The 12,672-nt window shown below is 37.3% G+C and overlaps 2 protein-coding genes across 2 annotated transcripts in view; one reads left to right on the top strand and one right to left on the bottom strand.

Moving 5' to 3' along the window:
- Positions 1–1,289: 1,289 nt before the first annotated feature.
- LOC136068697 (uncharacterized) lies at positions 1,290–4,162 on the bottom strand. The gene is made up of 3 exons (XM_065776188.1): positions 4,004–4,162; positions 3,589–3,747; positions 1,290–1,916 (listed from the first exon to the last, which is right to left on the bottom strand). Exons 1-3 carry the CDS (start codon positions 4,160–4,162, stop codon positions 1,290–1,292), a joined length of 945 nt encoding a protein of 314 aa, XP_065632260.1.
- Positions 4,163–6,084: 1,922 nt separating this feature from the next.
- The window catches only part of LOC112000093 (probable aminotransferase TAT2), a 42,455-nt gene continuing 35,867 nt past the window's right edge, over positions 6,085–12,672 (top strand). Inside the window, exons 1-3 of the mRNA XM_065776191.1 lie at positions 6,085–6,226; positions 11,241–11,274; positions 11,914–12,009. Coding sequence (XP_065632263.1) covers positions 6,085–6,226; positions 11,241–11,274; positions 11,914–12,009 — 272 coding nt within the window. The remainder of the gene's footprint in view (positions 6,227–11,240; positions 11,275–11,913; positions 12,010–12,672) is intronic.

Below are 12,672 nucleotides of genomic sequence, written 5' to 3' on the forward strand. Positions count from 1 at the left end.
TTGTGTAAACCCGAATATGACACAAACCCATTAAGTTTCAACCCATAACTTACTAATTTCGCGTTATGTCGTGTCGGGTTTGCAGGTCATGTCCAATTTTGTCACCTTTAACTAAAATTACATATGACAGTTAATTGTGCGGAGTTAGTGATAAACACACATGTAGCTTAAGTAAAGATAATAATTGTTGATGATACATAAAGATTATAATTGATTTCGTTTGCCTACATCCGTAATTTAATGACCTTGTAATTAATTATATTCAATCTTCCGTAGCTTTCCATGTTAGGGGAGTTCTTTGATGTCCAACCACGTGTAAACACATAGTGTGCGTTTGGATACCTCTTATTTTTCTAAAAATTGAAAACTAAAAACTGAAAACACTGTAGCAAAATAAATTTTAAATGTGTGAATAATGTCATGAGACCCATTTTTAATAAAAGTTTTGTTGAAAAAAGAGATTTGTGGATCCCGTAAATAGTGCACGAGACCCACTGCCAGACTTGAAATGCGTTTCTCCCAAAAAAAAAAAAAAAAGAAGAAGAAGCCAAATGCAAATGCGCATAAGAGAAATGCAATCCAAACGTGCCTGTAGTCATAGAGAAAAAAAGAAGATGAAGACTTATTTTTCTAATAATTTCATTTAAATACTATTGTACATTCGTAATCACTTGGTTTTTTGTGTAAAAAGTCATTCATGTATCAAAAAACATCAAAAAAACACTAAAGACAAACAACTTACCTTTCCCTTTTTTTTTTCTTTTTTTTTTTTATAGGAATACTGAGAATGATGATATTAAAACACTTGAGTTGTTACATCGTGGGTAAGGCTTGCTCTAAAAAGCAAGGCTCTCTTCAATCTATGCAATAAAATCAACAATGCCAAGAGCATGTTTTGCTAGTACGTGAGCTGGCCTGTTCCCTTGTCTTTTAAGGTGAGAAAATTCCACCCTACGGAAGCTCTTGCTGAGGTCCATAATACCTTGTACAATTGCCGAGACCACAGATGGTGGAACATATGTTCCATTTAGAGCTTGGACCATGATTAAAGAGTCACTCTCCACCACAATGTCTCGTATGTCAATATCTTGTGCAAACAGCAACCCAGCCTAAATAGCCTTAGATTCGGTCTCAATGGCACCTAAAGGGGCATTCAAATTCCTGCACATCGCAACCTCCACCCTACCTAACTCATCTCTAACAATCACACCAACACCTGCCTTCTTTTTTGCACCATCAACATTTATTTTGAACAAAGACCATGGTGTTCGGGACCATGCCATAGTTCTCTACATGATAGGCTCCGAGTTTGTTTGTGCTACAATGGCAGCACCATATTCCTCTATGTAGGTTGCCGCCCATCTCACCAACATGTTACCTGGTTTTCTTTGGGCTCCCAGTCTAACTTCATTTTTATTATGCCACATTACACATGCTAAGGTGACCACCCGAGCCACCATGTCCACATCTACTTGGTCCACCATAAGCATCTTCCATATTATATCATAAAAGGAAGTCAAAGAGAAAGCCCCACCTAGCAACACAACTTTTGAACAAGCCCACACCTCATATGCCCTTGGACAAGTGATGAAAGCATGCCCCGTTGTTTCAACTTCCATCCTACATCCATCACAGAGGCTGTCCTGCACTACCTTACACTTCAGAAGGTTTATCTTGGTGGGTAGAATGTCGCAGCAAGCTTGCCATGCAAAGTGTCTAGTCTTGTGTGGGAGGGGAAGGGCCCATAACCTGTTCCAAAATTGCCGACCTAGACCCATATTTGAGCTAGCGCCTCTATTGGGTTGTAATAAGAGTCTTGTTGCTACTGCATATGCACTGCGAATGCTGAACTTTTCATTTGGTGACTTGGCCCACACTAGCTTATCTTCCGGAAGACAGGAACTCAAGGGTATACTCTATATGATGTCAACCTCATACAGAAGAAATAAGGCAGCCAAGACATTTGATTTCCACCTGACATTTTCTTGGTCTATGAGCTCCCCCACTAGTGTGTCTGGGTGCAAAAATAAACTAGGAGAAGCCACTTTGTGAGTTGGGGCTGAAGGCAGCCACTTGTCCCCTTATATCCGAATATTTCTATCATTTCTGACCCTCCATTTGATCCCTTCCAAAACCACGGACTGAGCAGCCATGATGCTTCACCATGTATATGACGGGTTGTTTCCCATAGATGCCTCAATAAACTCACAAATGGGAAAGTATTTGACCTTGAGTACTTTATAGACCAAGGAAGTGTGATCCGTTTGTATCCTCCACCCTTGCTTGGCTAGGAGGGCCAAGTTAAATTGTTTCAGCTTCTTAAAACCTATGCCTCCATTGAATTTTGGTTTGCACATTTTCTTCTAACTTAGCCAAGCAATCTTCTTTTCATTCGCTTTTTGACCCCACCAGAAATTTCTTATCATGCTGGTTAGATCGTCACAAAGGGCATCTGGAATTTTGAAGTAGCTTATTATGTAAGTGGGGATTGGTTGTGCCACTGCTTTAATCAAGACTTCTTTGCCTGCCTTGGATATCATCTTCTCCTTCAAACCTACTAGCTTCTTACTCAGTTTTTCCTTTATGTCATTGAAAGAGCTACGCCTGTTCCTACCCACCAAAGAAGGTAAGCCTAAGTATTTCTCATGTTGTTTAATCGCTTGTGCTCCAAATCGACCTTTAATGTCTTCCTTGATAGTGGTAGGGGTGTTGCTGCTAAAAAAGAGGGAGGTTTTTGCTCTATTCAGTTGTTGACCTGAAACTTTCTCATACACTTGTAGGACCTTTTGAAGTGCATAACATTCGACCAAGGAAGCTTTACAAAATATGAGACTATCATCTGCAAAAAATAGGTGAGATAACTTGGGACCCCCTCAGCACACCGAAAGCCCTTTCATGTTGCCTCAAGCCACTGAAAATTTTATAAGAGTTGAAAGCCTCTCTGCACATAACAAGAAAATATATGGTGATAAAGGGTCTCCTTGACGGATGCCCCTTGAAGGAATAATATGGCCCCTAGGGCTACCATTGATTTTGATAGAATACGTGACAGTCCTCACACATCTCATAACCAGCCCCCTCCATCTCTCATCAAAGCCCAACTTCTCCATCATTTTCTCCAAACGCCCCCATTCTACCTTATCGTATGCCTTACTCATATCCAATTTAAGCGTCATCTCCCTTACTTTTCCTGTCTTCTTATTGCTAAGGTGATGCATAGTTTCAAAAACAACGAGTACATTGTCAGCGATTAACCTGACGTGCACGAATGCACTTTAAGTTTCACTGATGATAGAAGAGAGGATTTTTTTCAACCTGTTTGCAATAACTTTTGATACAATCTTATAAACGACATTGCATAGGCTTATAAGCCTGTAATCAGTCACTCTTTTAGGTTCCTTGACCTTAGGAATTGACACAATATGAGTTTTATTAAAGTTGGGTGGAGAGATACCTTGGTTTAAGAAATCCAGTACCGTTTTAGAGACCACACTCACAGGTAGGCCAAAAATGCTAGAAAAAAAAGGGTGGCATCCCATCCAGGCTTGGTGCTTTAAGCGGATGCATTTGCTTTAGAGTAGCCTTCACCTGTTTCTCACTGTATTCTCTGTTAAGCTGTTGATTCATGGCAGGGGTTACCTTACTTTGGATGGCAGCGAGCAGCTCTGTGAATTCCTTGGGGTTGTTTTTCTGGAAAAGGTTTTGGTAGTATCCCACTACAATTTCCTCAACCTTCCTCTCCTCTTCCTGCCACACATCCTATTCATCTAACACACCTGTAATGAGATTCTTCTTTTGCCGAGAGGAAGCCTTTGAATGAAAAAAAAAATGTATTCCTATCCCCAGCTTAGAACCAATTTAGCCTTGACTGTTGTCTCCACATTTCATCTTCCTTGTTAAGCCAATTGTTCAATTCGGACCTAATACTTCTCAGGACTTGGTTAATCTCAGTTAATGAAGGTTGAAACTCTAACCATTGTACTTTCTTTTAAAGCTCAGCCACCTTTTTACCCACATGTCCAAAAACCTTTTTATTCCAATAATCCAGACTAAACCTGCACTGATCCAGGCAATTCTGTAAAGTATTGTCTTCCGCTGAACTCAACCCATTTTGCCATGCATCATTCACCACTTGCTCACATCTTTGGTCTTTCAACCACATCGATTCAAACTGGAACAGTTTCTTCTATCTTCTACCCCTCGGATTTGGGACCACATGTAACACTAGGGGTGCATGATTTGACACCGATGATGATGAGTGGTATAACTTTGCCAATGGAAACAACCTGACCCACTCGGGGGTTGTTAGCGCTCTATCCAACCTCTCACGTATCCGCACACCATTTGCCCTCTTGTAGTTCTAGGTAAACTTAGGACCATTGTACCCTAAATCACGAAGACCATAGGAATTTATAGTTTCATTGAAATTCACCATCTGTTGTCTTTGTCTGTCGCTGCTTCCCTCCTTCTCCGATGCACCAGTAATCTCATTGAAATCTCCAATTGTCAACCAAGATAGAGCAGAAACTCCCTTGAGATATTTACTTTTTGCCCAAGACTCAGGGTGTTTAGCTGTGTCTAGGTTCCCATAGAAGCCAGTGAAGTGCCACCACTAGGGCTGTCCACGGGTCGAGTCAGCCCGGGTTTGGGCCCAACCCGCACTCGACCCGATTGGGTCGGGTCACGAAAAAACTGACCCGCAATCAACCGAAAAATGGGTTAAACCCGCCGGGTCGGATCGTCGGTTGGAACGGATCGGATTGTCGGTTTGGCGGGTTGAACCTCTTATTGGGCTTTTCCATAAATTTTATTGGATTTAATTTTTTTGGGCCTTTCTGGCCGAAATTATTGGGCTTTTCAAGGGATTAATAATTTTTGAATCTTAACAAATCAAATTGGGCCTGTTTTTTACTAAATTTAGGACCCTATAGTGACGTTTTAAGGACCTATAGTGACGTTTTGTAACTCGATTTTCATAAAGTCGAGTTACATGCAATTTTTTTTCTTTTTTTTATATATAACTCGACTTTATGAAAATCGAGTTACAAAACGTCACTATAGGTCCTTAAAACATCACTATAGGGTCCTTAAAAACGCCACTATAGGGCCTAAATCAATTTTCAGAAACTCAATTTTCAAAAGAGGGGCATTTCGCTAATTAGTTTGAGAAAGAGGGCAAAATGCTGGATTTTTTTTTCAGAAATGGGCAAAAAGCAATTTTGTCAATCTTTCTTGTCTCAAAGATCGACAAAATATTTTACTGGTCAAGAAAATTATGAAAACTAAGAATATTGAATACATAATTCAAAAACTGCATTGTTGAAATTAAGTTGACAAAGCCTAAAACTCCTCGGAAAATATTTCATAATTCATTCTAAATAGATATTCTACTCTGGATTACTTTTAGGGGGCTAATTTATTTTTTTTGTGGGCCAAACTCTTAAAAGCTTTTAATTTTGATAAAAATACACGACTCCCTTAGCCAATATATAGCTACTTCCCTACTTGCTAAAACTGATCAAGGGTTGCGTTGGACACAATTTTCTTAAGATAAATTTCATCCCTTACTCATCAATGGTGCTTTGAGACTAATAGATGTCTACCTTCTATGATACAATGATCAACAACACACAAAAAAAGTGCTACAATCTTTGTGTACAACAAATTGAACTATAACATTTTTCCTCTATTTGACTTATGCACACATATATTATGGAAAACTCTCACATTAAAAAATACCAACGTTTATGAATGAGGGACTCTTTTATTTATATTGTCATCTGAACAAACATTTTGTTTCGTAAAAAATAAAAATAGGGTTGTAACTCTTATTTATTACTTGTACATCCTACATGAACCCATAACCTCGCGAGTGTGTATGTCAATATTGGGCAAGTGACCACATGACATTACATGGCCAACTAAACACCTGCTAGCTAGAACTCATTTTTCCAACAGTATTATCTACCACTTGTTCTCAAAAATGTCAATATCCATTGCTTAGATACATTGAATAATTTGAATCACTCTTCCCATATCATACCCTAAATCCAAGTCCTAAGTCCTTACCCAAACGTATATACCATGGAAAACGAATGCAAGAAATGGGGTTTCCAGGGTAATGAGGAGCTGAACGCCGTATCAGCAATGACCATCCGAGGAGTTCTGACCAAGTTATGGGAAAACCTAGATGGAAATAATGGAAAGCCCATCATTAATATTGGACATGGTTAGGGTTGTCCACGGGTCGAGTCAGCCCGGGTTTGGGCCCAACCCACACTCGACCCGATTGGGTCGGGTCACTGAAAAACTGACCCGCAATCAACCAAAATATGGGTTAGACCCGCCGGGTCGGATCATTGGTTGGAGCAGGTCGGATTCAATGGTTTGGTGAGTTGGACCTTTTATTGGGCCTTTCCGTAAATTTTATTGTATTTAATTTTTTTGGGCCATTTTGGCCGAAATTATTGGGCTTTTCAAGGAATTAATAGTTTTTGAATCTTGACATATCAGATTGGGCCTTTTTTTTACTAAATTTCTTTTAAAATGGGCCCTCATCTCTACTTGAATTTGTCCAAAACTCCAAATTCATACTTCCCAGATATTGAGTATGAATTCAAAGTAAAACCTAGGTACTTGTTAAACATCAATAGATTGTAAAACCTAGGCATTAATCAAACAAATAAAAACACATTATAACAAATATTTTCCAAATTGCCTAAGCCTTAAGGCCTGGGCAGTACCATTTTGTTTCCACATTCATCAATCTGTCAAGGTGAACACACATACCTACCAACCATGCCATAGAGGCAGCAGAGAAGGCAGTTACTACACAAGGCAGTAAACTACCAAAGCAGTAGGCAATATTCCCAACAGTATATATAATTATTTACAATTATGAAATACTATAAGTATTTCCAAAAAAATAGCTTTCCTAAGGCAGTAAAGAACTGCTCTATTATCTATAGTTAACAAGTCCATAACTTATAGAAAGGAAAGCCTACACAGATGCTAAGTTTTCCTTCCTCTAAGCAAGACAAGAGCTCATGTATAATTAGAAAAGCTACACATCTGTCCAAAAAAGCTTCAAAATATATCCAAAAAAACTGCCTCCCATACAAAAGGCGACCTTCCATCCTCCTACAATACAAGGGGAAAAATATTTATCAATAATATATAAAAACAAAGAACAAGAGCTATAGAATAACCAAAAGGGAAGTAATCAATATGAACAAAAATTATAAGGGCAGAAACATACCCAATTAGTGATCATTCATCAATATTAATTGTGGTACGAGTACCACCTTTGTTTGAGCAAGAACTAGAACTTGCTATTGTCGTTGCTTGATTTAAAACTAGAAAAGAAAAAAATTGAGACAATAGATTAAATTTTGCTCAAGTATATGACACATTTAATAACACTTAGTAGACAAGAAGATTGGAAGTTAAACACATTACCTAATTCATGAAATTCATCCTCCAAGGCCTCCATCTCGTCCTTTGACTTGTGAAAAGAAATTGGGACATGGGCTTGCAACCAGTCAACACATCCCTAGCCATTTTGGACAACACTTGGTACCTATCTGAATTGGCTTTCCACCACCCCAAAATCTCAAATTTCACATCCCTTCTACTCTCACAATTTTCAGCCAAATATTTTTCAATCTCATTGCTACACCTTATAGACTTCTCAGCCTCTAAAAACCGATCATATCATGAATTAACCATCGCATATGGATCACTACAACCAATTCTATCACCTTCCGTGCATGTCCTCCCATTCTCACTTGGTAGTACCACATTTGGTGAATCAACCCTAGAGTAATCATCATACAACCTATCCGTGAACTTCCTCACCAAATCAACCATCTCATCAGCCACTTCATCCCCATAAATTTCAGAAAAAGAAAACTTCAAAAACCTCATTTTCTTCCTTGGATCAAGAACCATAGCCACATACAAAAGCTTGTTAATTTTATCCCCTTTCCCCCAGTACTTTTCAAATTTAGCTTCCATTTTAGTTGCCATGTTTTTCAAGAGATGATTTTGAGATTTAATTAAATGAGCAATATTCTCTTGAATCACAAACATCTCATCAAAGAAGGTATTTGAAGTCACATACAAAGAACCGGAGAACTTTTTTGTTGCATTGTAAAAAAGTTTCAAGAAACCCACAAATGTCCTACAATTTTGAAAATCAACCTCACAAGGAGATCCCATACCACCACTATTTTCCTTGTTCAAAAAGTATGAAGAATAGCTATCATCCTCAAAGTCCATTCTTATGAACACTTTCTCAAATTTTTCAGCAGTATCTAACATGAGATAGGTAGAGTTCCACCTAGTAGGTACATCAAGACTTAGTAAACACTTGGATTCAATACCTAATCTCTCCATAATACTCCTAAAAGTTTGATTTCTATTTGGTGAGGACTTCACATACCTCACCGCTTCACACACCTTAGCAATGGACGCATCAATTTCTTTCAAACCATCTCCCACAATCAAATTTAGGATATGTGCACAACACCTCATGTGCAAGAACTCACGTTCTAAAATAGTCCCCTTCCAATCTTTAGTTACTGTTTGTAAAAATTTAATGGTAGTACCATTAGAGGAAGCATTATCCATTGTCAAGGTGAATATGCTATCAACACCCCACTCACGCAAACACATCTCAATCTTTCTACCTATAGTCTCCCCCCTATGGTCTTCCACTTGACAAAAATTCAAAATTCTCTTATGTAAGTTCCAATCATCATCAATAAAATGACCTGTGAGGGACATATAATTCAAATTTTGAATATTAGTCCATGTGTCTGTAGTGAGGCACACCCTACGACCTTTCAAGGCTTCCCTTAGTTTCTCTCTCTCAACACCATAAATGTCAATCACATCCCTAGCCACAATTTGACGAGATGAGTTATCCCTAACTTGCAACTTAGGTTGTAAGGTTATTGAATATCTTTAAAACCCATACCCTTCAACAAACCTAAAAGGCAACTCGTCTACTATAATCATTTCAGCAAGCGCCTTCCTAGAAGCCTCAATAGTAAAGGCTGTTGGTACAAGCTGAAACGCTTCCTCCCCATTCATTTTGGGTTCAAATGCTAAGGTTTGTTGCCCTTTAAGTGAAGCTCTATTAGGGGTTCTTAACACAGTTTGGTGTATGATTCAATAAATTAGTAGTACCATGACCCTTACTATTAGCACGGTAAGTTTTTTTGGGAATAATGGCAAACAGCCTTAAATTGACCCTCACTAATTTTTATTTTTTCAAAATGATCCCAAGCAATAGATTTTTTCCTATTATTACCACAATTAGCAGCTATCTCACTCACCTTGGTTTTATCATTAGGTTTAGGTGGAAGTGCCTCAGCATTAGTTGGAGTGGCAACAGGTTCAGCTTGGGCAGCGGGTGTTGTTTAGGAAGGGGGGGCATCACTAGAGGGTTCTATAACCTAAAGACATCAAATTTAAGCATTAGCAAACAACCATAAAAAAACAAATCCTAAGAAAGATCATTGTAGTTGACCCCTTAAAGGGCAAAGTCACATACACTGGAGCTTTGTAGAATAAGAAATATCATTATGCATAAGAATTGACTTCACAAGTACTGATTTCATTTAACACTCAGTGTTCTGTATCAAGGTAAATTACATGGCACTTTATGATTTAAGGAAAATTACATAGCACTTCATGATTTAAGGTAAATTGCATGGCACTTCATGATTTCATTTAAATTACAAGTATGTATGTTTAAGAGTCAAGACAGAACTAAGAACTGATATAACTATAAGCATTTGAAAGAAATTGTCCTTGTTCAAAACATGGAGGCCCAAAACATTTTCCCAAACCTTTTTATTTTATTTTATTTTATAAAACCAGATTATAGACACAACTTCAGTTGAAGTAATCTCTCATTGTCTTTAGTTTGTTCTCTCTCTCTCTCCCCCTTTTTTTTTTAAAGATTGCTTAGTTACACAAAGCCAATGGTTTTTGAACAAACTTCCTCAACATCACAATGTTCTTACAAGGAAAGGAGGTGCTTGAGCTCAAATTCACTGCCTATTTGTTGTAATGTCTCACTTTTCACAAATGTTGATGCAGATATACAATAAAAGTAACAGTGCACTAATCACAATCCGTCACCTCAAATATTTTTTTACTTCAAAAAGTTACAAACTTTGTTTGGTGTCTGTATTATTCGTTAAATCCTCACCACTCTTTATACAATAAGGCAATCAAATAATCTTAAAAGCATAAAAAAATGATCAGAAGAATCTAAATAACTAATAAAAAAGTGAAAGAACAGATTTTTAAGGTTGTTGGTACGACTCGAACTAGTTAGCGAGGAAAGCGAAACCATGATTGTCGAGCTTGAAGGTAGAGAGGTGGTGGACGGTGCCCTTAGTGTGACAGACCAGCGATAACACTTCGATCCTCTACTCAATAGGGATACGTGTGAAGATGAGAACCAGCAAGGTTTGGTGTTTGGTCCGTTGGAGACGTGAAAGTCTTAGAGACTTGGAGTGAAGTCAAGTGTTTCAAAATATAAAAGAGATTTTGAATCAGCCCTTGAGACTAGAGAGTAGAGAAAAGTAGAACAAAGAGAAGAATCAGATTGATTTATAAGAGAGAGAGAGATGAGGGTTAAGGGCCTCTTGAAGCTGAGGGAGGGTAACTGGCCATGGCTTGGGGGAGTGGAAAATTGATTATGATTTGAGGGTTAGTCCTTCTGAACCTCTGAAGAGAGATTTTATGTGATTTTCTTTGATTTTCTTTTGTGTGTAACTATGTAGGAACGATTTTGTTGATCTTCAGAAGGATTAAGACCGTTAATCATGCTCAAATCGCACAGCCATGGTTCATCCCACCATTGTAACTGTGTAGATATAGTGTTTAGTCCAATCACTCTTAGGCTTTGCGTGTCTTAGCAACAGGCTGTTGATTTGAGACTTTGCATGTAAAACTAAAAAAACTCAATGCTTTAAGTCCATTCAGTCTTCTCTTTTTAGTCTTCACGGGTTCCTGAATCCTTGAATTACCTTCTTTTTTTTTTTTTTAATACTCGGTGATATTATTTTTCCTTAAACTACTACCCAACCGAATAATTAGGTTTTGAAAGAAGCAGACCCAAATCTAACTCACTTATAGGTTTCGGTGGATCGACTTGTTGTGATCGGTCAATTGACCCAGTCAGTTTGGGCGGGTCAGAGAACTGTTGGACAGCCTTAGACATGGTGATCCATCTAAATTTCCATGCTTTAGGACAGGGACGGAGGCATTAATGACCAGGAGGCAATGGCTACGCCCTAATTTTTTTTATTTTAAATATTAATATACATATATATATATATATATTTATACATATGCATTAATTTTAGGAATTTTTGTTCTATAAATTACATTCTTGCCCTTAACAATATCATTGATTCTTTTAGAGTAACTTACATTACAAACTTATCTACAATATTTTATAAACGGTTGAGGTACAAATTCTTATTGGTTCGCATCTGGTCTTATCACTTACATCACTTTTTACTTACCAATAATCACGTACTATATCTGCAATATACCTCTAGCACTTTCCTCATTTTAAAGCCATTAAAAAAAATTTATAGATCTAGAACCTAAAACAACATATACTAGCCGAAAAACATTTGTGCAACAACAAAAATCACCAATAGCAAAGCTAAAAAAAATTAAGTCCAATTAACCAATTTTACTCAAACAGACAATTGACCCTTTGAAATGTTTTAAACAGAATAATTTTGTCTTTACCCAGCAAATGCACACATCAAAAACTCAAAAAAAAAAAAAAAAAAACCCCTGCGTCTAGGAAGCCGCAGAATTAGAGGTCAGAGTCGCCCCCCTTAACTCAAAGTCCTAGCTCTGTTCCTGCTTCATGATTACTCCTATAGTCGAAAATGCCATTGTCAATGCCATACGATCTGCTGAATTCAGCTGTTATTTTACCACTGCAGTTGGCCTGCTACCGGCAAGAAGGTACGTATGAATTGTGACACTACTACACTTTTCTAGCTATAGTCTTGACCGGTACCTTCTGTTAAGATAGGACTATAAAGATGGAAGGGCTAGATTTAACAACACTCTCCTGTAAATGAGGAAGAATATTGGGTTTAGACTTAGTTCTTGTTGTTGTTGTTGTTGTTGTTGTTGTTTTTTATTTTTTATTTTTTTTATTTAAAAAAAATGCTTTGTTCATTACATTTTCATAATACTTTCATAACAAATATTATATGATTGTTATTGGTTATTACTGATGGGTAAAATTGTAATTTCAATGGTAGATTTAAATTAAAATCAATAACAACTTATCATCTATGATTTGTTGTAAAAGTATTTTAAGAATACTGTGGACATAATTTCTTTTTTCTTTTTTCTTTTTTCCCTATATATCTTCCTAGTTTTACGAAGGAATTCATTAGAAATCTTAGATATCCGCCAGTCATAGATAAGCATTATATTTGTTCTTAATTTGATCATTTCTAGTTTAAAGTTTCATTATTCTTTCTATTTTCTTAAAAATTAAAGGGTAAAAAGTTATTTTGTTCTCTAAACTTTACTAAGGGTCCGTTTGGTTGGAGGGTGGAAAAGTGAAAAGATAAAAAATTGTGGGAGGATGGAAAGTGGAAGGATAGAAAATAT

Source organism: Quercus suber, unplaced genomic scaffold (genome assembly GCF_002906115.3).
Source record: "Quercus suber isolate HL8 unplaced genomic scaffold, Cork oak 2.0 scaffold_8, whole genome shotgun sequence".
NCBI lineage: Eukaryota > Viridiplantae > Streptophyta > Magnoliopsida > Fagales > Fagaceae > Quercus > Quercus suber.